The 26481-nt window shown below is 46.0% G+C and overlaps 2 protein-coding genes across 2 annotated transcripts in view; one reads left to right on the forward strand and one right to left on the reverse strand.

Moving 5' to 3' along the window:
• The window catches only part of Hal (histidine ammonia-lyase), a 30609-nt gene extending 27245 nt beyond the window's left edge, over positions 1-3364 (forward strand). The window contains exons 18-20 of the mRNA XM_032890773.1: positions 874-982; positions 1081-1150; positions 3069-3364. Of these exons, the coding sequence (XP_032746664.1) occupies positions 874-982; positions 1081-1150; positions 3069-3209 (320 nt within the window). The 3' untranslated portion in view covers positions 3210-3364. The remainder of the gene's footprint in view (positions 1-873; positions 983-1080; positions 1151-3068) is intronic.
• Positions 3365-10471: 7107 nt separating this feature from the next.
• Positions 10472-25755, reverse strand: Amdhd1 (amidohydrolase domain containing 1). Its single transcript, XM_032890774.1, has 9 exons — positions 25616-25755; positions 23301-23407; positions 22664-22728; positions 20510-20787; positions 17622-17847; positions 13384-13508; positions 12958-13051; positions 11868-12028; positions 10472-10630 (listed from the first exon to the last, which is right to left on the reverse strand). Exons 1-9 carry the CDS (start codon positions 25747-25749, stop codon positions 10543-10545), a joined length of 1278 nt encoding a protein of 425 aa, XP_032746665.1. The 5' UTR covers positions 25750-25755; the 3' UTR covers positions 10472-10542.
• Between the last annotated feature and the right edge of the window lie 726 nt (positions 25756-26481).

A 26481-nucleotide genomic window follows, 5' to 3' on the forward strand; every position in this document is an offset into this window, starting at 1 on the left:
ATTTCAATCCTCGATAACCACAAAGTCTAATCGGTTCATTAGCTTCGGAGAATCTTTAACACAAATATGGCTTCCCTCCACCCCCCACCCACCCCCATCCTCACCATTCCAACACCCCCCTCCCCACCTGAGAACTTCAGTTCACAGTGGTTAGCCCAGTGTTAAAATTACCTGACTTCTTGACTTTCGGTTTTTGAAGCACATTACTAATTCGGGTGAGTACAGAAAGGTGACGAGGGAGAGAGGACAAATAACCCACTGTGGACCTAGATGAAAAGTCACATCTTTATTTAGTAAAACTTGGGGTCCAGGTAGGGATCGAACTCTTGTAGATGCCCCTTCCCATCTCCATGACACACGTGACCGACAAACCTAGGTGAGTAGGGAAACTGGTGGATTAGGAAGGTTTGTTATCTATCCTGCTAAATGCTTCGATTCTCCAGCTCCTCAATGAAGATACAACCAGGAGGATAGGAAGAGGTTTAAAGGGCTGGAGACGAATGTTGCACCGTTAGTAAAGTGCCCGCCTCCTAGCATGTACAGGCCCTGGGTTCAAGCCCAGCACCGCGCAACAGCACAGCGCATGCGCGTAATGCCAGCACTAAGAGATGAAGGCAGGAGGGTGGTGAATTAAAGACCATCGTTGGCTACAAAATAAGTTAGAGGCTAGCCTGAGGTACTTGAGATCCTGTCTCAAAATAAAAACCGCAATAAAAAGCGAAAAGCTAAACAATAAGGCTATTTCAATCTATCAATACACAGAAAACCAACTGTCCGTGTAGTCGGCTCTTGAGAGTTGCACCTATAGGTAGTTTCAGCCCCGCGAGGATGAAGCCAGATTTTAACCGGCTATTTTCTCCCTATTGGTTTTAGTGCTGGCCATTGAGCTTCTCGCGGCCTGCCAGGGCATAGAGTTTCTGCGCCCCCTGAAAACAACCACTCCGCTGGAGAAGGTGTACGACCTGGTGCGCTCCGTAGTAAGGTAAAGCCAGCGGGTCTCTGGGACCTGCCTCACTTCTGAACAGTGGGTGTCTGCGGACACAAGATTGTGGCTGATGCCGAGATCTGCTCTCTCTGTAGGCCCTGGATCAAAGATCGCTTCATGGCCCCGGACATCGAGGCAGCACACAGGTTGCTTCTTGACCAGAAGGCAAGTTGAGAACTTTAGAGCGGGGAGGAGGGGAGGGGAGGGCGGGGGGATGGGGTGCGAGGGGTGGGGCCGTGGCGAGGGTGGGGCTGGGGTGGGGGTTGGGGGCGGGGTGGAGGCATGGGAGGAAGTGAAGTGGAAGCTGGGTGTGGAGAGAGACTCTGTCTCAGCCATTCTCTCCTGGCTGTTCCTAGGAAGAGAAGGTGATTTGTAAGGTGACTAAAAGACATTTGAGAGTTCCCTCAAAGGACCAGATAGGACCCAAATACTGACTATGGGAGGATTTTGACGTGGACGTGGGTTTTAAATGGAGTGTGCAAACAGTATGAGGGCCGTGGTTCATTAACACCGCCTCTGCTGTGCTAAAATACTTTCTTCTGCTGATGTTAGCATAGCTGGCACCACCCAAGGAAGAGCTGTGAAGTGCCAGGGTGCTACTGTGTCCCTGTACCTGCCTGGCTAGGCAAAATACAGTTTTCTTTATTGGTTATCTCCTTTGGTTATATTGACCATGGACTTAGGCAACTGCTACAAATGCCTAAAAGGCTAAGCCATCTTTTAAAATACACAGACGCACAGATACAGACACACACACACACACACACACACACACACACACCCTATACATATTAATCCATATGTAAACATTGCATGTGTGCTTACATATGTCTACTATATAAAGTGTATACTTAACATATATTTAATACATATACCTTTCACACACACACACACACACACACACACACACACACACACATTAATGCTTTAAACCCTTTGAATCATTAGTGTCCCGTTCCCTAGAATCACTTGATTTTCTTTAGAACTATAACTCTGCTCCGAGAAACAACTTCCCCTGTAAGTGTCACATCTCTTATTTTGAAGTAAACCCCACATTCTTTGAGGGGACACTTCTCTGCCACCAGTACAAAGGCATGTGAGGGACTAGCTTGAAAAGAATACATACGTGTGTGTGTGTGTGTGTGTGTGTGTGTGTGTGTGTGTGTGTGTGTGTGTTTTAGACCGAATCTCATGCTATGTAGCTTGGGCTGCCTTAGAACTCACTGAGCTGCCCAGGCTGTCCTCAAGTTCACAGCAATCATTTCCTTCATTGTATTCCAGAAGCAAGGGTGTTAGGATTCATGCAGGAGCCCATCCCACTAGCTGAGGATATATTTTGTAAGGTCATAGAGCAGGAAAGATCCCTGCCCTGTCAGAGAACACTGGTGGGTGGGGTCGGAGGGGGGAGGAACCTATAAACCAAAAAAATGGGGCTTTGAGAAAATAGGTTGGCAGATGAAGAGGAAAACTTGACAATGCGTGTGACTTTCTTATCATCATATGCAAACTCAGCTTCTATACCATGCTTCTCAGCTGAAGGGTGGAACCCGATTCTGATAGGCTGGGACACAGGCCATATTTGAATACTTGCATATTTGTGGCCATAGAAACACAGCTGTGGAGGAATTCACGGCCCCACCTTTTGGCTTCCAAGTCTTGCACTGTGTTATCTACCATACCCTGCCTCGAGTGAGCAGCTGACATTTCCCTCTGAGCTGCCAAGACTCTGGTGGTGTGTGTGTGTGTGTGTGTGTGTGTGTGTGTGTGTGCGTGCGTGCGTGCGTGCGTGCGTGTGTGTGTGTGTTTGCTTGTTTTGCTCTGGAGGAGGAAGGAGCTTAAAAACCTTTGAAAAAAGAAAGTGAGCACATTTTTAGACTCTGTATCCTAAAACCCTTTAATGTATCCAGCATCTAATTGACAGAGATTCTGTGTCAAATGGTTCCAAAAACAAGCAAGAAAGCTGCAATTATGTGTTTGACCAGGCACAGAGGGTGCTTTGATTTGGGACAAAGCTCATGTTTCATCACAGCTTGCAGAAAACATCTCGTCTATATTTCGACTTTGTTCCTTGCTTGCCTCTTAGGTTTGGGAGGTGGCTGCCCCGTACATCGAGAAATACAGAATGGAGCACATTCCGGAATCCAGACCGCTTTCTCCAACAGCGTTTTCACTAGAATCTCTGAGGAAGAATTCAGCCACAATCCCAGAGTCTGACGATCTTTAACAGGCTTCCTCAAGAACAGGCACATGTGTCGGATCTGGGCACATCACTGGTGTGGTGACGGAGAGTCCCAGGAACCGCCCGTGATGTATAGAACTCATCTCTTTTCAAACAAACTCTGGTTAAATCATGGCAGCAATACAGTCATTGAACCCAGAGCCCTCTTCTTGTTTTCTTGCTGTTGCCATGGTTTGAGGAGAACTGGGTGCCTTCTGGTCACTGAGTTTCCTTTCTTGATAATATAAACAGGCTACTTGCTCTTAAAAACAGCCACAATTCCATAGGTTTACCTATACTCTTGGTCTTAGGAAAATCAATTCAGAACATTCTTGTTTTAAAAGGCATTAGAATTTTTGTGCATTTTTAAAAGAAAAAAATTGTCTTGGGAGGCTGTACCTGGCTGTTTGTACTACACCATAATCTGACAGACACGTTTCAAGTCAGAATTTGTTCCTAAGTCACAGAAAAGAGTCTCGAGCAAGAGGAGCTGGTTCAGGGGGGGTGCATAAACATGCGGATTCAAACTGAGTTCAGATCTCCAGCGTCATGGTAAAAAGGCCGGGTGTGGTGGGGGGCACCTGAGCCCCTGTGCTGGGACACAGCTCCTGGGGGGCTCACTGCTCAGGCAGTCTAGCACAATGGTGAGTTCCAGGTTCAGGTTCAAACAAAAAAAATGATGTGGGCATTGATAGAAGACATTTTAACATCTACCTCTGGCTCTACATGTGCTTGCATCAGCAAGTGCACCTGCACACATACACATCATCTGTCTGTCTGTCACACAGACTATCTATCTATCTATCTATCTATCTATCTATCTATCTATCTACTACCTATCTATCTATTTGTCACACAGACTGTCTATCTGTCACACAGACACTTTATTTACTATTTATCTGTCACACACACACACACACACACACACACACACACAGGAGAGAAGAGGGGAGAGAGAATATTAAGCAGACCTGAAACCATTACCTACAGAGGTTATCCGTGTCCTGTTAATTACAGGGGCTGCTGAAGCCACCCCTTCAAGAATGAAAAGGCATTTGGGGCCGAATATAATGACTGTCCTTGTCACAGGCATGCCTTTTGTATTTCTCAGATCACTATACATATCTCCTAAATGCATGGTGATGTGCTCAGGTCAAAGTCTGAAGTTAGTCCTGTCATTTTCCATAGTTTAGTTCTTGGCTCACGTATTCTTAGGAACTTGACTAAGCGGTCTCCCATTGCACAGATGAGGCATTTGGGGGTGGGGGTGGTGGCCAAGCCACTGCCTGCAATAGGTAATCATTAAAATGAGCTTTGTTGACACAGGTTAGACTGCGCCCTTGAATATATTGCCCAATCTCTGTTTCTCCCCCAAGCAGATAAAGAGCCTTCTGGGGAGGCTTTGTGTAATTGGTCAGAAGGGTTCCATGACTCCTTTGGCATCCCAAGGCTAAGATCGATGCACTCATCATTGTAAACATGTGCAAAACACTGCCTGGGCACGAATCTGAAAGCCTGGCTGGAAAGACCACAGCTGGTTAGCAACACACTTGCCAGCCCCCCTAGCTGGTCACAGACTACAGGGGCCCAAGATGCACTCCCCAGGAACAGGCTTAACTTCGGGCTATTCTTTTTTTTTTTTTTTTTTTTTCCCGGAGCTGGGGACCGAACCCAGGGCCTTGCGGTTGCTAGGCAAGCGCTCTACCACTGAGCTAAATCCCCAACCCCTCTGCGGGCTATTCTTGATGTTTATTTCTACTGAATGTAAACACACATATGCACACATGCTGCGTGCATGCGCACGCGCGTGCACACACACACACACACACACACACACACACACACACACACACACACACACACCCCTTATGTATTCTTGTACCCAAGCAGGCAGTGACACCAGCAGATGGCTGCTCCCATTCCTGTTTTGGAAGTGCTGGCCCCTTGTCCAGCCCTGCCTTCCTTTGAAAGATTCCACCTGTCAGTTTTGTACATAGCTCTGTTAGTTCAAGAGTCTATGGTCAGAGGGGGCAAACTGTGTCAATGCCTTGTTATCGTTGGGTTCTTCGATTTGAGGAGAATTGAACCTAGGGAATTGTGTGTGTGTTGAGCCCATGCTCTCTGACACTGAGCTCCCACTCCTACCTCCTGTTTGTATTTATTTTAACACCTCGCATTTGCTTTTCTGCTGCTCTGAGAAGAAATTCCAGCAAAAGCAGGAATAGAGGAAAGGGGTTCTCTCAGCTAACATTCCCATGGACCGTCCATCTCGGCGGGCAGTCAAGGCAGCAATCTGTAGAAACTTTGCTTCCCAGCTGTTGACTGGGTCACCCTCTAATTTTCTTATACAGCCCAGGCCCATCTGCCTAGAGATGATGCCACCCATAGCGGGTGTGGCCTTCCCACACCATTTATCAGTGAAGATAATCCTTCCCAAACATGGCCACAGGCCAATCTGATCTCCTTAGTCCCACAGTTGACGTGTCCCAGTTGACTCTGGGATGTGTCAGGTTGTCAAGTGATGCTCACTAAGACGCATCTCTATCCCTTTAGAGAAAGCTTTTTCTGAGTTCCTGGAAAAATCCAGTCAGAAAAGGATAACAGGTCTTAGACCATGGGCTGAGGCCACTGCTGTTCGCTGCTGTGGTGGAGCATGGGCTTCTATGCCAGGGTTCCTTCCCCAAGGTGCTTGCTTCTGCTTCTTCACTTAGGGCAGCAGGAGAAGGTGAGTCCTCGATAAGTATGAGGTCCTCCAAAACTTCTGTTGGTACATTTGCTGATTCCTAGTGACCAAAGAAGCCATGTGGCAAGCCGGAGACTGAGACCTGTCACCATCATTAAATAATCTACCCGATGCATAAAACCCAATAAATACGTTAAAGGAGATACTCTCCATCTTATATTATACGCGTGTTTTACTTTTGGGTCTGGCCATTATAATATTTTTATGAGACTTTATGGTGGCATAAACTGGTGGTTCTTTTTTTTTTTTTTTTTTTTTGGTTCTTTTTTTTTTTTTTTTTTTTTTTTTTGGAGCTGGGGATCAACCTAGGGCCTTGCGCGCCTCCTAGGTGCGCCCACACAAACTGGTGGTTCTTTAACCTGTGGGTCATGACCCCTTTTCTAAGGGCCGGCCTAAAACCATTGGAAAACACACATAATCACAAGTCAAAAGGGTAGCAACATTACAGCAATGAAGTAGCAATAAAGATAATTTTACGGGTAGGGGCTCACCACAAACAACGTGAGGAACTGGATTAAAGGGTTGTGTATCATTAGGGGAGGTTGAGAACCACTGTCATAAACAACTGATCAAAACATTTTAAAAAAAACAACAAAAATAAGCAATTGGTCATTTTACCCTTTTTGATTACTTTTGTTAAAGGTACTAGTATATTAGACATGAACATTGAAAACAAATGAGTAGAGAGCATCCACTGGGCTTAGGGGTGGACCTGCTTAGTACAGACATTAGTGGAGATGGCGCTGCACTTTCTGCTACCTGCTTAGTTCAAGAAAGGCCTGGGGTAGCAACAAAGCTAATGACTTGAAGAAATGTATCGGCAGCTTCCGAGAAAGCATTTTGTCTCCTGAGAGCTAGGGAAGGAAGCCATCTTCCTCTCCTGCTTGACCTGAGTGAGGACACACAGAGCTGGGTCTGTTGACTGAAGCCAGACCCAGGGCAATGCTGGGTGGTCAAGGAGGACACACAGAGCTGGGTCTGTTGACTGACAGCCAGACCCAGGGCAATGCTGGGTGGTCAAGGAGGACACACAGAGCTGGGTCTGTTGACTGACAGCCAGACCCAGGGCAATGCTGGGTGGTCAAGCAGAGGCAGGAAGGGATCTGGGTCATCATGAGGCTGAGTTGTTGATACCAAAGGGGACTTGCCCTGCTTCTGAATTTCCAATGGTGAGCTAAAAAAGCTGCTTTGCCCTTCCCTTTTCTTTCCTTCCCTCTTTCTTTCCCACCCTCCCTCCCCGTCTCTCTCTCTCCTTTCCTCCTTCTCTCCCTTGGGATTGAATTTAAGGTCTCATACATGCAGGCAAGTGCTCTACCACTGAGCTGTATATCCCCAATTGTCCTTTTTAGTTTTTCACTTTGAGATTTTACATAAGAGAGGAATGAGCTAGGGCACTGGTTTGGTGCAGATGGGCATTAAGATGTGTGAGAACAAGGCAATTAAGTCCTCTGCTATGCACAACAGGAGAAGCTCGGGTAGAAGATAAAACCACAGAATGGTGGAAACTCTTCACTTCATAGACAAATTTCAGAGAGAGGTCTCAGAGTCTAGTATCTTAGACAACACATACACACACACACACACACACACACACACACACACACACACACACACACACACACACGTTACATCCAGTCAGGTTTTTGACGACTGTATGAGTATCATGTCACCTAGCACAGTGTGTGGGTTGACCCATGAAAGGATATAAGGTATGCTGATCCTTCTAAGGTATGTTGATCTGACCAGGACAGGAACTAGCTACCAAGACCAGATTGGTCTTGAACATCTGTAGGCTAAGCAGGCCTTGAACTCATGATCCTCCTGTCTCAGTTTCACAAGCAACTGGATAATGAGCTTGTACCACCAGGCCTGACTTCCCCTTTCTTTTAAAAATGATGTTCATTATATTTTTTATTTTGCATGCTAGGTGTTTTGTCTGCCCACCACATGCCACACCTGGTGCTTGTGAAGGCCAGAGGAGTGTATTAGATCTCCTTACAGACAGTTGTTCTTGGAAGAGCCGTGAGCATTCTCAACTGCAGAACCATCTCTGAAACACTCCCCCACACTCTCCCTTACACACACACAAACACACACACACACAAACACATACACACATACACACACACACACACACACACACACATACACACACATACACACACACACACATACACACACAAACACACACACAAACACACACACAAACACATACACACAAACACACACACACACACACACACACGTTACATCCAGTCAGGTTTTTGACGACTATATGAGTATCATGTCACCTAGCACAGTGTGTGGGATGACCCAGGGTAATGACCCACCTGGTCAATGCGGTCTGGTATGAAAGGACTTTCCCCTCTAGTTGAGGACATACTGTGGTAACTACTGTACCAAGCAAGTGCAATATTACTAGGTCATCAGGAAGGCCTAAAGGAGGTGGCCAGACCAACCTTTGCTGGTGGGAGTCAGAGAAGGGAGAAAAAGGAGAAATACAAGGAACTGTCAGTGTCAGAAGGCACTCATATCAGGAAATCATTCCTGTGGTCTCCTGTGTGCCAGTTTCTTTCTTTCTTTCTTTCTCTCAAACATATTTGCTTGCCCAGCCTGCATGGCACCCGGCCAGTACATTCTCACCTCAGAAACAGTGGAAACTTCATTGCAGGCAACTTCTTGGCAGGCAAAGAGATGAAACTGAATTGAACTAAGACACGCAGGTCTGTGTTCCTTTTCCCTCACCTTTATTTTATTTGCCTATGTTTGAGACGGGGTCTCAATAAGTAGCCCAGGATACTGGTCTGGGTCTCAATCCTTCTGCCTCCACTTCCCCAGTGCTAGAATCTCAGGAATCTATCACCACCCTGGCTCACACGTGGTGGAGGGTGTCTTTGAAATGGACGAAGGCACTTGGCTGTGGTGCCACACACCTACAATCACAGTAGTTAGGAGACAGAGGCAGGTGGATCTCTGTGAGTTCGAGGCTAGTCTTGTCTACAGAGCAAGTTTCAGGACAAAGAAACCCTATCTCAAAAAGTCAGACAGACAGAGACAGAGACAGACAGAGACACAAAGATAGATACAGAGACAGAGACACAGGGAGACAAAGAGACAGAGACAGAGACAGACAGAGAGACAGAGAAAGAAAGCATTTTTCCTGGGACTGTGGAGAGTCCTTTAAAAGTCTGCATTATAAAAGCCTGAATTTGAGCCCACCTCGTCTGTCTGTCTTCTGTGTGGCAATGTGGTTGCTCTCTCAACCACCACTCCCTCCACTGCCGTCTGCCTTGAGTTAACACAGCACCATGTGTTGGAGCACAGGCTCTCCAGAGCTCGTACCACAGCTGAACTCACGACTGAGTTAAATAAACATCTTCACTACACCACAAGCATCGCCTCCGGGATTGCAGCAGCAAAGCCCAATTAGTGCACTATCTTGATTTATACTGAACCCAACACCACCTCATAATTCCGGCTCCGCCAGCCTGAATTTGATAATTGTTGGCAACTACCGTCTATTTGTGAAATCACTAATTTGTATTACAATTGCAAAGATCACTGAAATATTTTACAAGTTTTCAAGCGGAGGTGGCTTTAGAAATACCAGTTTATATAAGTAACCATTCACTCTGCAAACAATTTTGCAATCCATTCTTTGAACATTTCAAAAAAAAACCCCATAGACAACACTGCTGATCTACTTCCTGGGTCGTCCAGCAACGATGGTAATAACAGCAAATATTTATGGAGAATTATAAAACCTTTCCCATGACTTTGTGATACAAAAAAATTAATATAAAGATTTCTTTTTTAATGCAACCTCACTGACATTGACTAAAACGTGTCCGTAGAGTTGAGTTTCTATACCTGTATAAGATATCAAGTCTTCAACTCTGTGGTGAAGCTTTATATCAAGGGCTGACAAGATGTTAAAAATGGAAGGACGCTTTGCCCTCGAAGGCCCTGACTGGCTAGAGAGCCTCTCAAGAGACAAACCGTGGGGAGAGAATGTCTGCTTCCTAGGAAATGGTACCATTGACCTCACTGAGATATAGCATTTGCAGAAACAAAGCGGATCTCCCAGGCCAAGTTTGTTTCTCTCACAAAGTAACTTTGAGCTGTCTCCGTGTGCTCATCTCAGAATATCTGTAGACAATCTTTGAAAAACAATCCCATATTTCACCAGGAGAGGTTTGCCTGTTTACACATCCAGGTACACATATATGTTCAGGTCAAATGGGCTGATCCCTTGGGGTTTGGGGTGAATAGTGAAAGACTGACACATGATTAGGCTTTAGTGACATAGTTCTGGCAAGCCACAGAAGGGTTTTAACTTACATGGAGTCATTGACACAAAGTATCAAATCTTTCCTTGCACGTCTATCATTTTTAAGAATACATTTGTATCTTGTTACATTTATTTATGTGGAGGTGAGGAGGGGTCTGGTACACAGCAGGTGAGAATGTGGAGGTCGGAGGGTAACTCTTAGGGGATCTCTCCTTCCACCATGTGAGCTCCAGGATCAAACTCCGGCCATCGGGTTTGGTGACAGGAGACTTATCCCACTGAGCCATCTCATTGGTCCAGATCGATCACTTTTTATAGATGACTTTTCCTTTAGTTATAACATAATCGATTAATTCTTGATGGCCTCCAAACTGGTAAATCAAATGCTCCCATCTAGAAAGAAATCAAATGGTTGCTTCAGTGCACATAAATCAAAAGCATCACCACGTCAGTTAATGCTAACTTAAAGTGAATTCTGTGCATGTGTGTGTGTGTGTGTGTGTCTGTGTGTGTATCTGTGTGTGTGTCTGTGTGTGTATCTTTCTGTGTGTGTGTGTATGTTCATGTATATGCATACATGTGGGGGGTATGCCTCTCACCCGTGTAGGTGCATGTGGAGATCACTCTTCCACATCGGTGTCTTCCTGATCACTACCCACCTTTTTTTTTTTTTTTAGGGAGCTCTGTAACTGAACCTGGAGTCCCTCTGTTTGACTAGACTGGCTGGTCAGCAAACCCTAGGGATTCCCATGTCTCTGTTTCCCCAGTGCTCAGAGCACAGGTCCATACCAAGGCCTGGAGAGAGAGAGCATTGGAAAGCAACAGAGTAGCAACTGCTAATTAGGATGCCTCACCACACAGCACAAGCCTGGCTTTTTACATGGGCACTGGTGCTCAACTTCAGGACCCCATGTTTGTGCAGCAAGTGTTTTATGAGATGAGCCGGTTCTCCAGCTCCTGAACTTTTAAAAACCTTTTCATGAGTAGCGCATGCACAGTATCTTTGATAGAGGCAGGAGATGCTTCTGTAAGGACTGAAATTATGGAGCTGCTCTCCTCTGTTGAACATAAGATCCCATGGCTATTCTGGGTTCATGGGGGTCAAAGGGACATAGCATTTCCAGCATTTAGATTTAGATACTAGGACCAAGCTTGTGGCAATGGAGACCCAGGTCGTAGTAGACCACAGGTGAGAATTAAGAACTCGGGAATATAAGAGCTGAGGAGAGGCTTTGAGAGGCCTCTGCTTTGATTCCATGAGTCAGGGAATGAATAAATCAGATAAATAGAGCTGTAAACAGGGAAGAGGTCAGAAGGCAAGCATAAAATCAAATACACAGGCCCAGGGACAAGTCCCAAGTCCAGGAAAACAGCAGGAATTGGAGGCCCATGAAAAAAGCAGGGCAGATAAAGGGATTTGAAGACTTGCCTTACTGTGTAGTTGAGGATTGCAAGGGAGACTTTCTGGTTGGAAAGGGGTAAAGGGAGAGGGAGTCGGGTAGTGTGGAGTCTACACAGAGCCTGATACTTACTAACTACAAGTAGGAAGGGATCTAAAACCTGTCTACATGGCAGCAGATGAGACAGCTAATAGTTGCTATGGCTACCACTAGCTTGGGAGGACCGGCACCTGGATGCATTGATGATGATGGCATCCCCCTGCTTGCCAACTTCCAAAGATCCGTGGGTGTGAGACTTTCCCAGTGCATAAGCCGCATTGATGGTGGCAGCGGCCAAAGCCTCTGGCATGGACATCCTCATGTTCACACAGGCCAGGTGCATGACCATCGGCTAAGGCAAGGAGAGAGAGTATTGGAGAGCAACAGAGGAGCAACTGCTAATTAGGATGCCTCGCCACACAGCACAAGCAAGGACAACTGAATCTGTGTCTGGAAGGAACACCTCAGGAATAGTGCATGCTCAGATGCAAGCGGCCCCAGGGTTTACTCTACTCCCCATCCAAACAAAATGTATAATATATACAATATATAATGCATATACAATAAGATGTATATTATGTGTAACATTATATATACTATATACTATATAAAATATTATATTGTATGTGTGTATATAGATATTTATATTACTTATACATATATAATATATTACATCTATTTTATTACATTATATACTATTTACATATATGTAGTACATATATATGTATATATATATATATAAGTTGCTATTGGAAAATGCAATTTACACATAAGATTCCTAAACTCTGGGGGAAAGAACTTCATTATTTAATAACACTGTGTGTGTTTAATATTTACGTACAGTGTTTTAAGACTCTGTGCTGGGGTTGGGGATTTAGCTCAGTGGTAGAGCACTTGCCTAGCAAGCACAAGGCCCTGAGTTCGGTCCCCAGCTCCGAAAAAAAGAAAAAAAAAGAAAAAAGAAACAAAAAAAAGACTCTGTGCCATGTGAGAAGCTTGTCCCCACCCTTACTCACTGAGTTTCTGCTACGCCCAGAGAAGGAAAATGGCTTATCGCAAACCCTTAAGTCTCAAAAAATCAAGATTTATCTCTTTAGAACTGGAGGGATTCATGTGTGCAGAAAAATTCAATTATACCACTGACTAAACCCTTTTCCTCTTTCTTCTCAAGGAAATATTTTTGTACTTTTCAATGCATTTTCACAACTGTTGAAAATTTCTAAACATGTACACGATGCATAGTTAACGCTCTGTTCAGAAAAATATCTGGAAAGTAATTACCATGGAAAAGCAGTACGCGTTGGGGTTGAAATCGCTGCCCAGAGCAACTATGACTCCCTCGTCTAGCATCTTCCTGGCGCGAGGCTGCTTCAGCCTAAGGGGAGGGGGAGAAAGGTGTCAGTCTCCAGGTGGAACTTTTTCCAGAATGGATGCAGGAATGAAGGGAACATTCATGTTCTAGAGGAGGAGAGAAAGCTCCAGGGTAAGTGGTGCAGTGGAGGAGAGCATTAGCGTCACCCGACATTTTATGGACTCGTTGGTTGCACCTTTAAGATGATGAGGTTGTGCCACTGTTGCGGCATCTCTTGGCATCTGAGCTTCTACCGTCAGCCTTCTCGAGAGCTCTTTGGAACAAGGCACCTCCGAAGTCTGGGTCCTCACAACCTGTACTCGAAGGCATTGTGTCAGAGTAAGAAAGGTCCTTACCTCAGCATGTAGGCCGTGGTGGGCAGAAGGACAGCGGAACACTGGGCCGCAGCCATGGCAGCGATGCCTTCATCGCTGACTTCCTCCAGGTGGCTGATCGCCCGTGCTCCTAGTTCCGCCCCAAGCTAGGCAGGATGGGCAGAGAGGAAGGTTTAGCATACAACAACAATTCAATAAAATACTAGGACACTGCTTCCTCTGCCCTGTTAAGAATTCTCATCAAGTCTTTCTGATGAGGACAAGCTCCCAAATAGATACAGGGTTCGTCGCCGACAGCCATTTGAAAATTAGCATGGTGGAGGTAAATAGAGCGGGGTGTGGTGGATCGCGTCTGTAGTCCAAGCACTTGGAAGACTGAGGCAGGATAACTGGCAGCCCATTCTGGCTACATAGTGAGTTCCAGGCCATCCACAGCAGTATACAGAGGCCTCGTTTCAAAACAAACAAGCAGACCAAGAAATACACCATAAACGAGTCTTAAGCACAATTGGTATTTTCTGAAACCATTTTGTGACTCTCAGGGATCAGAATAAAAAAAAAAACTGGGGATAATATCGCCATAAAATCTAATTACTCTAGAATTCACAGAAACAGGACAAAGATAGATGTCTCGAAATGCTGTCCACTCCAGGGTTAAAAAAAAAAATCAGTTAAAAAAAAAACTTCAAGTAATTTGAGGCATCAACTTAAAAGTGGTTTTTCTCCGGTAGAAACGTCGGGAGTTGATTGTCAGCAGACACCTCAGAGAAATACTGCATGACAGCCATGGAAGCTTTGCAGCGCGCTTCTTCGAAGCTTGCTCCGTCCCACACTTTAGTCCTCCCTGGATGAGTTTCTCTCTCTCTCTCTCTCTCTCTCTCTCTCTCTCTCTCTCTCTCTCTCTCTCACACACACACACACACACACACCACACACACACACACACACACACACAATTCCCAAGCTGAAGACTGGCATGTTAAACAACTCAAGAGTTTAATCCATGTTAAACAAATGCCATTTGCTCTAACACCATGGCCGGGCGAGGCTGCCATGTTCTAAATGGGGAGTACCGGCCACTGTTGTCAGTATACAAGATGTCTGGTCCACAGGAAACTCCTTAGGGGGCATTTCTCTCTGACTTTGGAATCAGCCTGCTTTCCGAATCTGATGTGCTTATTGGAGGTACTGGGTCCTCTCTGTTTTACCCACTAGTTGCTTTCTCTGATCAGTAGTCACTCAGTGACCACACAGATCACATTCATGCAACAAAGTCAGCAAATATTTGCTTGCAGAAGCCCGTGTATACCCCAGGCACTGTATTGACCTCCAGGGATAGTGAGTTCCGAGTGTTGGGTGCAAGTTTAGTCAGTGGGGAAAAACCAGGGTGAAGTCAGACTACAATCTTAAAGAACTCTGGGTTGGGGTCCTAGAGGAGGAGTAGCTACGGTGAACCATGGTTGAGAATATGAACCAGGAAAACAGCAGGTTCTGGGTATAGGATGCTAGAGGTAGTCTGCTATGCTTGGTTTGTGATAGAGAGGCTGAGGAGGTGAAAAGATACGAGAGAGAGAAGGGGAGAAATAAAGCAGGTCCAGATCCTGGTTCCCAGGTACAGAGGCCAGAATTTATCCTAAGAACAAAATTCTAAGCCTTGTCTTAGGGTTTCTGTGGCTGTCGTGAAACATTGGGACTTAAAAGCAAGTGGGGGTCGGGTGGGGGTTGGCTTCCACTTCCAAATCACTGTTCATCATTAAAGGAAGACAGGACAGGACCTCAAACAAGGCAGGAAGTGATGCAGGAGCTTTGGAGGGAGGCTGCTTACTGGCTTTCTCTCCAGGGCTTGCTCAACTTGCTTTCTCACCCACCATGGGCTGGGCCCTGCTCACTGATTATTAACTACGGAAATGCCTTATGGCCAGATCTTACAGAGGCAGTTTCTCAACTGAGGCTTCCTCCTTTTAGATGACTCTAGCCTGGGTCAAGCTGACATAAAAGTAGCCATCACAAATGACCCCTAGTCGATTTGACACACATACGATTGTTAAGTCACGGCCTTTCCCTTTCTTTTTTTGTTTATCCCAAAGATCATACATTAGTATAAACATTCCAGTATAGAAATTCCAAAACGTCCCACCGTCTTTTAAAGACTCGAATCTTTAAAGCCTGTAGGAGGGGAGGGATAGACTGCCTCGGGGAATGGGTTGGAAGGAGGCAGTAACACAGAGGCAAGACCGAAGGAAGAGAGAGAGCGCAGGAGATAGTATGAGCTACACCAGGGTGTGACAGGGGTATAGGGATACTTGGGGTGAAAGGGAGCGGGATTCAAATTGATGCCTGAATCGTTGACTTAGCTAACAGACCACGGATGGTGGTGTCCACTGAGGCATGAAACACAGGTCAAGTTTGAAAGTGGCATCAAGACAGCAAGTCTCCAACTTAAGACACAAGTGGAACATTTGTAAATGTTTATGTCTCTAGGGTGGTTGTTCTGTTCAGCTCTAGGCTTACAGGAAAGACACCTAGACTCAGCCAGGCATAGTGGCACACCTTTAATCCCGGCACTTGGGAGGCAGAAGCAGGTGGAGGATCTCTAGGAGCTTGAGACCAGCCTGGTCTACAGAGTGAGTTCCAGGCTAGCCAGATGGATTCTTCATTACCCTCTTCACTGTTGGATTTTTGGCTTGGACACTGTTGAAAGTTTGACTTAAATGAACCTGGACAGTCATGCAAGCCATCCTGGGGTTCCCTGTACAGCATACCATCAACCTGTTTGCTGTCACAGAAGGTCCTAAAAGCTACATGTGGGCTGGCAGCACTGTGCTAGTCCACACTAGCTCCGTGGAGTGTGAGAGAGTTAGTCCTGAGTTCTTCCTGAGTTTGCCTTCTACTGTTGTCATAAAGACCATGGCCAAAAGCAACTTGGGAAGAAAAGGGTTTATTGTATCTTGGATGGTCACGGTCTGTCATCAAAGCCAGGCCAGGAAGTCAAGCAGAGGCCATGGAGGAGTGCTTCTCATTGACTTGCTCCTGTGGCTTGCTTAGCCTAATTTCCTGTACCATCCAGGACCATCTGCTCAAGGGTGGGATTGTGTCCTGTGTACAAGATGCTCCCACAGCAATCAGTAATCAAGGAAATGCCCCGCAGACTCGCCCGCATGCCAGTGTTACAGAGGCCTTTTCTCAAGTGAGGTCCCTTCCTCCAAGAAAACTCTAGTATGTATCAAATTGGCAAAAAATGAGATCACATGGAGTTTTTCTTCTTACTATCACCGGGACAGGAAATAAAGGAAACAATTTGGCCAAGGGTAGCACACTGCACAAGCATCTGTGTAGCATGTGTGGGGTAAGAGCCACCATAGGACACAGGGATAAACAGAAGCGATTCGTGTGTATGAATGTTTGTGTCCAAGCCTGTGCCTAGGTATGAATGTACACGTGTGGATCCTAGAGCATGTGTGTATATGTGTGCTCTGTGTGTTGGTATCTCTCGGTGAGTTTGTCTACAGCTGTTTGTATGTGTCAGTGTCTATGTGTATGTCTTGTATACATATCTGTCTCTGTGTGCATGTATGTGTGTGAGTTTCTCTGTGTGTCTGTTGTGAATTGTGTAAATGTCTGTATTTCTGTCTGACTGTGTTTCTGTCTCACTTTGTGTGTGTATGCGTGTGTGTGTGTATGTGTGAGTGTGAGTGTGTAGAGGTCAGAAGACAGGCTTAAGTATCTATCTTTCCTCCCTCCTCCCCTCTCTCCCTCCCTCTGTCTGTTCCCTCTCTCCCTCTTTTCTTCCCTTCCTTTTCTCTCTCTCTCCCTCTCTCTCTCTCTTATTTATTTATTTTTTATTTATTTATTTCTTCCTTCCTATCTTCCTTCCTTCCTTCCTTTCTGCCTTCCTTCCTTCCTTCCTTCCTTTTTTCACAAGGTCTTTTTTGCAGGTTTAGAACTCACCAAGTACTTAGCCTAGAGCCCCAGGGACCAGCTTATCTCTCTCCACCCGAGGCCAGGATTATAAGACACACCACCAAGCCTAGACCACTTTACATGGTTCCTGGGGATCAGACTTGGGTCTTTGGACTTCCAAGGTCAGTGTTTTATTGAGAGAGTCATTCCCCAGTTCCTCAAGAAAGTTTCTAGGCCCAGCCAGACCAGAAACTTCCCACTTTCTGCCTTTTCAGAAGGGTACTCCTAACTCGGAACAAATGAATCACCTTTCTGTAGCACGAAGTGTGCAGGAAAGAGCAGCAGTCAACCGTACGTACCTCAGCGGCCTTCATTGGGTGGAGTTCATCCCCGTGGAAGTTGATCTGTAACCCCACCTTTTTTCCACCTTCCAGAATCCTTCTGGTGGTATCCAGATCAAAGACGCCCTTCTCACAGAACACGTCTATGTTGTCCACATGCAGTTCCCCCTTTTCGCTGAGTTCCTTCAGCCTTGGCAGGTGGTGACTGATGATGTCATCAGCAGCTTCCACAGCAGTTTTCCCTCTAATGGGAGAAAATGAGATTACTATGGGCATATTCTCTATATATGCGATATTTATTTTTAATAAGCACATTCTTTAATATATGTGCTATGGAATGCATTGCTTAATACATATGCTTATTACACATACTATATGTACATTTAAGAGTATATATTGTTTAATAGAGGAAGGATAATAAACAGTACAGGCAAATGAGCTTAAGCTTCAGAAAGGGAGAGAAAGAGTTTGAAAATGAACTCAGAGCATTTAGCAGCTGTGCGGAGCTCACACAGCAGGCACAGTAATGAGACTTCAGTTCCAGGATCTTCTTAGACACCACAGAGGTGTAAACTGCTCAGTTTCACTGAGCTGTGTAGCCTTTGGGATGCCAACAAGGCGGCAGCTCTGTATCAAGGATATTTAAGGGGGTTGGGGATTTAGCTCAGTGGTAGAGCGCTTGCCTAGCAAGCGCAAGGCCCTGGGTTCGGTCCCCAGCTCCGAAAAAAAAAGAAAAGAAAAAAAAAAGGATATTTAGAGGTCACCCTGACCTCAGCTATCACATTGTCTTTTGCTTCTTCTCTAGACACAAGTTTTCCTGAAACCTTCACCTAAGGCTTCCTGCCTCGCTAACAGGAGTGGATCAGGGAGAAGCCAGCCCTAGAACGCTCTGTCAAGCTTGGGTGCTGTTAGCCATGAGCAAGGGCAGAGCTTTTAACATCAGAGAGACATTGGGCATCCTCATCCCAACTTACTCCAGAACTTTAGACAGTGATCTGCGCGTCTGGGATGAACCAATGGGAATCAAGACACAAGCTTCACTGTCAGCTAGAGACAGTTTCTGTGCAACTCCAGCCCGTTATTTGTCACAGTGTCCCTCGCTCAACAACACAGGTAGTTTGGACCAGAAGAGGTCCGCAGGACGGGTATTTACAAGTTACTTCTATTGCCCACAACACTGACAGAGAACAGGGTGCATGCCATGCTTTCTTACCCGTGTGTTGTTCACGTTTGAAACACACTTAAAAATCATGTAGCTAGCAGGGAAGCTGCATTTAAACTCAGGTTTCAATAATTAGGGAAAAAAGCAGGCTATTCTATACTTGATATTCCACTTGAAAACAACTATAGCTTCCATTAGACAAACTCTTTCCAAAGTCTCAATTCAAGCTTTAGCAATCTTAAAAATACAAATGCTAAAAGCTTAAAATGGAGATCACTGGAAATATTAAATAGTTATATTTTCAGGGTTGGGGATTTAGCTCAGTGGTAGGGCGCTTGCCTAGCAAGCCCAAGGCCCTGGGATCAGTCCCCAGCTCTGAAAAAAAGAAAAGAAAAAAAAATAGTTATATTTTCCTGCATAATCAGTCGTAGGATTTCTTTTTGAGGCAGGATCACACTATGCATAGCCCTGGTTGGCCTAGAACTTGCTGTGTAGACCAGGCTAGCCTCAAACGCATAGAAATCCTCCCACTTCTGCCTTCTGAGTGCTGGAATCAAAGGTGTGCACCATCATGCCTGGAGTGTTTTATTAATACAAAACTTTAGTGCTAACCTTTGGGCTCCTCTGCTTGAAGACAGTGAGTGTCAGCATTAACCATTATGTTCCTAGACAACATAGCCAATTACCCGCATGGTGTGTTCTTTTAAACGACTCCAAAGCAGTTTTGAAGCTTTTTCCTCACAAAAAGTGATGAGTGGAGTCATGCGTGTGTCGGTGTGAGTTAGCCATTCACACTGTATGCACCTTTCCAAACATCTTGTATATAATGAATATACACAGTCTTAAATTAGCAAATAAAGTATATTTTAAAGTTCATAAAAGTAAAAAATACAAATAATTGAAATGATTTAAGTTTAGATATTGTTTGTAACGTAAGTCTATGTCAACCCTATGCTCCATCAAGACTGGGCAGAGTTTGGAGACGCCTGCTCTGCCGACCTTTCAGACCTGGAGTTGTAAGCTTTCCTGTCCGGAAGTTCCAGGACAGAAAGGAACTGCACAGCTAGGCTGTAAATGCATGAGGAGAAAGAGCTTTCTTCATAAAGCATTGGAAATTCTTTAGAGGCAGAGGCAGGGGCAGGGGCAGGAGCAGGGGCAGGGGCAGGGGCAGGAGCAGTGGTGGGGGGAGGGGTGGAAGGGGAGGGGGAGGGAGAGGGAAAGGGAGAGGAAGAAGAGGACGTAGTGAAGGAGAAGGGGAGGAGGAGGAAAAAAAGTAATAGAAAAATAAACTAATAAAATAAAAATACTTGCTCTTGAGTGAACATATTAACGAAAACCCTTCTGCAGACTATGCAATTTGATCTCCTAGAGGAAATAACTAGCAATTTTCACAGTGGTTTATGTTAATGGATTATCATGGGAAATTATTTGACTTGGTAGCTGTAATTCGAAAGAACTCACAGGGGCCAATTTTTATACTAATGAATAGAAGGCTTGGGAATACTTCCTCCCTTTTCATCCTTAAAGGACTAGAAAAACAGATGAGACTATTGGAACTTCTTTCTTAAAACCACCTGGGCACCACGCCTGGCCTTTAGAAACTGAGCATCTTTCTGGAAACTTCTCTCAGTGGTCTTCTGAGCAAGAGCGGAAGTGCTAGAGAGCCTCCACCCTCCAGAGAACACAGCCCTGCCCCTTCCCAAAGCCCGAGTGACAGCTGGACCCCACCACAGAGATAGATTACTTGGGTACTGAGTGAGCCCCACAGTAAGTGGCAGAGAGGCTCAGGTGCAGCTCCCGCCGGGCACGCTCGATTACACGCAGCATCTTGAGCTCTGTCTCCAGGTTGAGGCCATATCCGCTCTTGCACTCCACCAGTGTGGTGCCGGCCCTCATCATGCACTGCAGCCGCTGCTGCAAGGAGCGGAACAGTTCCTCCTCCGAGGCTTGGCGCGTGTGCTCCACCGTGAAGTTGATCCCTCCTCCAGCCTGGTGGATGTCCATGTACGTGGCCCCTGCCAACTGAACGCAGGGCTCACTCAGGGAGGTTACAGGCAGGTCTACCTACCTCCGGGGGTGATGTTAGAAGATAGTTAAGGGGTTCAGCGGTTAAAAACAGGTGCTGTTGCAGAGGACTGGGGTTCAGTCAGTTCCCAGAGTGCACATGGCAGCTTACAACTACCAGTATTTCCGGCTACAAGGGATTCTCTCTCTCTCTCTCTCTCTCACACTCTCTCTCTCTCACACACACACACACACACACACACACACACAGAGGGGGAGGGGAGGGGGAGGGGGAGAATTTTTAAAAATAAAAATAAAGCTAAAACAAAATCAGTTTTACAGGATGGTTAAGAAGCCGCTAGGCATGGTGCAAGCTTGTCATGTCAGCACCCAAGAAATGGAGGCAGGGGGATCAGAAGTTCAAGGCCTCCTTCAGCTATATAGCGAGTTACAGGCCAGCCTGGGCTACGTGAGACCTTGCTTCGATCAATCAATTAAATTAGTTTAATAAGCAATAGAGCACAGGTACCAACAGCCAGATCGGAAAGGAAGGCACATCGTCCCGCAAAGACCCCCCCGCCCCCAGATGTGATGAACGGAATCCCCAAAGGAACTTGAGAGGCGGAAGTGGGCCACGTGGTGCGTGGGCAAACGGGCATCGGAAAGCAGTAACGACCGGTTGACACTCACAGAGGAGCGCTCGTTTTGCTGTGAAGGCAGGCCCAGTGTGCACCAGCTGAGCCTTGGCTCATTCTGTGTCCCTCGGAATGTTTGAGAAGACAGCACTTGGAGTGTTTCGGGAACCCAAAGCAATTGCTCAGCTCTCTACCGACCAAGGATAGACTCCATGCCATTCAGGCACAGAGTTTGGAGCCTCGTTTCTGTCGCTCAAGCAAATAAAGAGGTTCTTTCTACAAGCCCAGTAATGACTACTTATCTGGACGTGTGCTCCAAACAAAACATGCAAGCCTTGGGGCTAGACCTGGCTTGGCCCTGCCACCCTCCGCTCACCTACCCACTCCCTTCCCAGACCCAACTTTCTCCATTGCCTGTATGCAGAGAGCACTTGGAACACAGTCTCTAAGGCGCCTTTTAGCTCTGAAGTTCATTGCAATAATAACATTGTCTTAAAAGCACTTCTGATTTGCTGGAGAAGACATATGAGAATAGAGTTCTTATCCTGTCTTCCAAAGCAGCATAAAGTCACTGCTAGGCTACACTGTCTCCCCTTAACAATGTGATAATGGCTTCGCATAGGAGCTGGTCATGGCTCCTGTGACTGATAGGACTACATTCTATGTCATTATCAAGTCTCGTGTTTCTAAGGAGAATAATGTAAGACATTCCATTATTTTGGTTTAGCCATCCGTTTTATCCATTTTCCCAAACTCATCCGCCATGAACAGTGATGTTCAAACCATCTCTTGAAGCTCACTCAAAAGTCACTTGTTCAAAATCACAAATGAGGGCTGGAGAGATGGCTCAGTGGTTAAGAGCACCGACTGCTCTTCCAGAGGTCCTGAGTTCAAATCCTAGCAACCACATGGTGGCTCACAGCCATCAGTAATGGGATCTGATGCCCTCTTCTGGTTTGTCAGAAGACAGCTACAGTGTACTCACATACATAAAATAATAAATCTTTAAAAAAAAAACAGAAAGAAAAAGAAAATCTTCAAATACCTCTTTTCTTAAACTGGTTGTTAACTGTACACATACATCATAATACAATGATTCAGGGGCAGTTTCTGTTGTTTGATCGTCAGTTGTGTTCTTTACTAAGACAAGTAAAGATAACCATTAAAAAGACAGGTGGCATAGCTTGACCGCTTATGCAATCGTTAGGAGAGACATCCTGTTTGCGCTTTATTGATTTGCAGCCGTCTGTTCCAGTTACCTTCATTGCAAACTCATGGACTCTTTCACCAGCCCACACCGGATGTGTGTGTGCGTCCACCAAACCTGCAACCAAAGGTAAGAAACAGAAAGGGGGCTTAGGCAGTGCCTGACTGTTCCGGATCACACAGCTCTGAACGCACGGTGGTAGCCACCCGGCTTGGAGGAGGGCGAGAGGGCAAGACTTGGTGAGCTTCCCTCTATTTGGCTGATCTAGAAAGTTCTAATAGAGAAGAATAATTCAGCACGAGGCAAATATCCCTCAGAGATAGATGGCCAGCTCCCATGTTCAGAAACTATGCTCACCCAAAGACATCTTGAAGCCACAGTGGCCAAACTACTACTAATTGAGCGAAAACTGAGAACAGTATCACCAACGAAGAGAAAACACACTCTGCTACTTTGAGAAGGAATCATAAGGAAGCCCAGGAAAGATAATTGAGGGGAATCTGTAATCCCTTTACCAGGATTTTACCTAGTATCACATTGGCAAGGCAGAACTTCAGTGGGTGGGGCTATGGGTATTTTTGAACACTGGTTAAGATTCTTTTGAAAACAAACCAATCATCTTCCTCTTGACTGTCCTGGAGCCACTGTTGAAACTGTTTTCAGAGTTTTATGAGAAAGAACACCAGTACCTGGCAAGATGCATTTTCCAGAGCAATCAATTCTTTCTTCAAACGTTTCTCCGGAAAACTGTCTTCGGATAATGTCAGCAGGGCCGACAGCTTTTATAAGCCCATCACTGAGGGGAATAAAAATCAAGAAATAGTGACTACATTTGGGGAAATTTGTTTTCTGAAAAACCTGGCAGATGATTTAAATATGCTTTCGAAAGAGATGGTGGCCACAAAAAGTCAAACCATGTGTAGAAGAGATTGATTGCTACTTTTTCTCTAAGATCGGCGTTCCACTTTCCCACAGTCCTAGATCCCTAGATTATGCCTTAAACACAGGACCATTCAGAGTAAAGACTACATTTCCCAGACTCCCATTGGTCACTGCAGCCCATCAGTTGGGTCTTGACTCTGAAATGCCCTCCAGAGGTTCTTGTGTTGAAAGCCTGGTCTCCAGTACAGGATTCTGGAAAAGTAAACAGAGCAGAAGACTCTGGTCTCATCTGTGAATTCCTCCATTAATGGCTTCCTGAGTTGTTGGGGGTATTTGGGAGATTTGAGAAATTTAGGACATGGGACCTGGCTGAAGGGAGTGGGTTCTTGGGCGCATGCTTCTCAAAACGATATCTCCTCCCTGGTTCCTTTCTTTCTCTGTGTCTCTGCTTCCTGGTCACCGTAGGATAAGTGTCTTCGATCTCCTGTGTCCCCACCCTGCCACCAGGACATTTGGCCCTATCACAACAATGGATCCTGCACAGTGAAACCCACTACATCTTATTCCTTTGTCCATGCCCCAAGCATTTTGTCACAGTCACGGAAAGCTCACATAACTTGAAGGGGTCATTTGGAGGAGGGCAAATTCAGGGAGGGAAGAAGAAACTAAATTTTAATTTAAAAACATTGCATTCTGAGTTTTTAATCCGGACAGCTTTTTATCTTATCCAAGTTCAGTAAAATGCTCACTTTGCGGTAAATCCGGTGGTGGGAAGGACCATCCGGGTTAGAAGCTGATCTATGAATGCAGGTCAAACACAAAGCCCTCACTTGGGGCTCCCTGCTTAGGAATCCTTTCCTCCTCTTCTATCAGAGGTGTGTCCTGGTTGGCATGGAGCTGAATTAACCAGGAGCCACAGGGCAAAGAGTCTGGCAAGGGTTCTGCGGAGAGCTGACTGCTTCATGGGTGCTCTTGGACTTTAATGAGTTCAGGCCTGTGTAGGACGACTCTGAGGGCCTGGGTTCGCCTCCAAACCACATTTACCACATAACTGTCCACCTTCTGAAAATGTGGGCTCTCATTCAGTGGTGGGTTTTAGAATGATGTTTGAACAAAGCACACATCCAATAACATAATTACTCAAGGAAGCTAGAAACCACCTTCCAACGGTGATAGGATTTCTGGTCCTTTAGTAGCCATTAAACGTTTTTTAATGGAATGGTGAGGTTTCACTGTCTACTACTAAGCAGAGGAAAAAAATAAACAAGACAATGCACATCCATCCGTTCCTTCTCTTTAAAAGGTGTGGATGCTGGCACATGTTTATTTACTTCAGAAAACAGTGGGAAAGCAAAGCGCCTGTGTGTTAACATTAGTTCCCTGATGCAGGGTTTGAGTAATTTAAGGGTCAGCTGGTGGTTTGTTTGTTTTAAGACATGGTCTCACTTGGCTGCCCTGGAATTATGGAGATGAAACTGGCTTCAACGGCCTATCCCTGCCTCCAGAGTGCTGGTATTAAAGACATGGCCACTATCCTCAGCTACATAATGCACACCATGGAGGCTTTTTGTAGGGGAAAAAAGGATGCTATGTTAGTGTTATTTAAAAGTATTTTTTAAGTGGGGGATAGCAGTATATGCCTTTAATCCCCACACTTGGATAGTAGAACTCTGTGAGTGAATCTGAGGCTAGCCTAGTCTACAAGACCAGTCCAGGACAGCCAGGACTACACAGAGGAAAAAAAGTTTTGGTTTTTTTTTGTTTGTTTGTTTGTTTGTTTTTTAGTTCTTATTTGTTTTTTTGAGACGGGATCTCACATGCAAACCCTACATACAGTCAAGGTTGCCCTTAGACTACTGACCTCACTTTCTGTGTCTTGAGTGTTGGGACTGCACACCTGGTATTTTATGGAGAAAATATCCGGTATTTTATGGAGAAAAAGAATCTGCAGAATCTTCAAGAAGCAGTAAAGCACACCCACCAGGCAGTAGTACTTTAGAAGCTATAACGGGATCAATGATCAATGATCATAATGGAAGATGCTCTGAAAGGTGTTTTGTTGGAGAAAGAGCTTCCAGCTCCGGAACCCCATCCAGCCTGTCCCCAGCTACTGGCTACTCACGTGCCCACCACCAGGCTGGCGCCCTCCAGCACTGCCAGGCTGCGCAGCTCAGACCCTGTCAGATATAGCTCTCCGCGGGCACACACCAGCACCACTTGCTGTGCGTTCTCCAGCAGGAGGCGGTGGCCATTCATCTTGGTCGTCCTAGCTGCTGGCGGCTTGCAAGGACAGTAGAGCCTGCGAGCTGTGGCTCCCCGGAGGGGCGGGGCGGGGCAGAGCGGGGCGGGGCAGAGAGGGGCGGGGCAGAGCAGGGCGGAGCAGAGCGGGGCGGAGCAGAGCGGGGCGGGGCCGGGACTCGCCAGCATCCTGTGACCAAGACCTTGAACGGATGGAATAAAATTAGAATAAACTTTATTGTGGACGCCAGTCTTTTCAAGTCTCCTTTTCAGATTTTGAGTAAAGGAGGTCATGATTATATCACCCCCTCCCCAACCCCTAGCTTTTGGATTAAAAAAAACAAACAAAAATTTGAAATTTAGCCACAGGAGTGATCTAGTTGGACCTGGTAGTTGCGGTGCGGTGGCCCAGCGAATTGCTGGGAAGGGCTTCACAGGGACGCCAGTGGTGTGACTATGTGTGTTTGTGTGGTGCCGCATGAGTGTGCATGGTGTTTCTGTGGTGTGTCTGCCTGTGTGTTAGAGACAGTGACAGAAACAGAGACAAAGACACACTGTGCCCTGGGACCTGGAACCTAAACCTAGCAGACAGTTGTTGGGGACCTGCGCTGGCAAGGAAACAGGGCAGGCACGGGGGCAGAGGGCTCACAGTATCCGCGCGACCCTCCCAGCAGGGCTGCGGGTGCCACACACTGTTCGGTTGGCCAGATCAGCTCTCAGGTCTGATACCAGACGGTTCCCAGCATGAAG

This window comes from Rattus rattus, chromosome 1, assembly GCF_011064425.1.
Source record: "Rattus rattus isolate New Zealand chromosome 1, Rrattus_CSIRO_v1, whole genome shotgun sequence".
Classification (NCBI taxonomy): domain Eukaryota; kingdom Metazoa; phylum Chordata; class Mammalia; order Rodentia; family Muridae; genus Rattus; species Rattus rattus.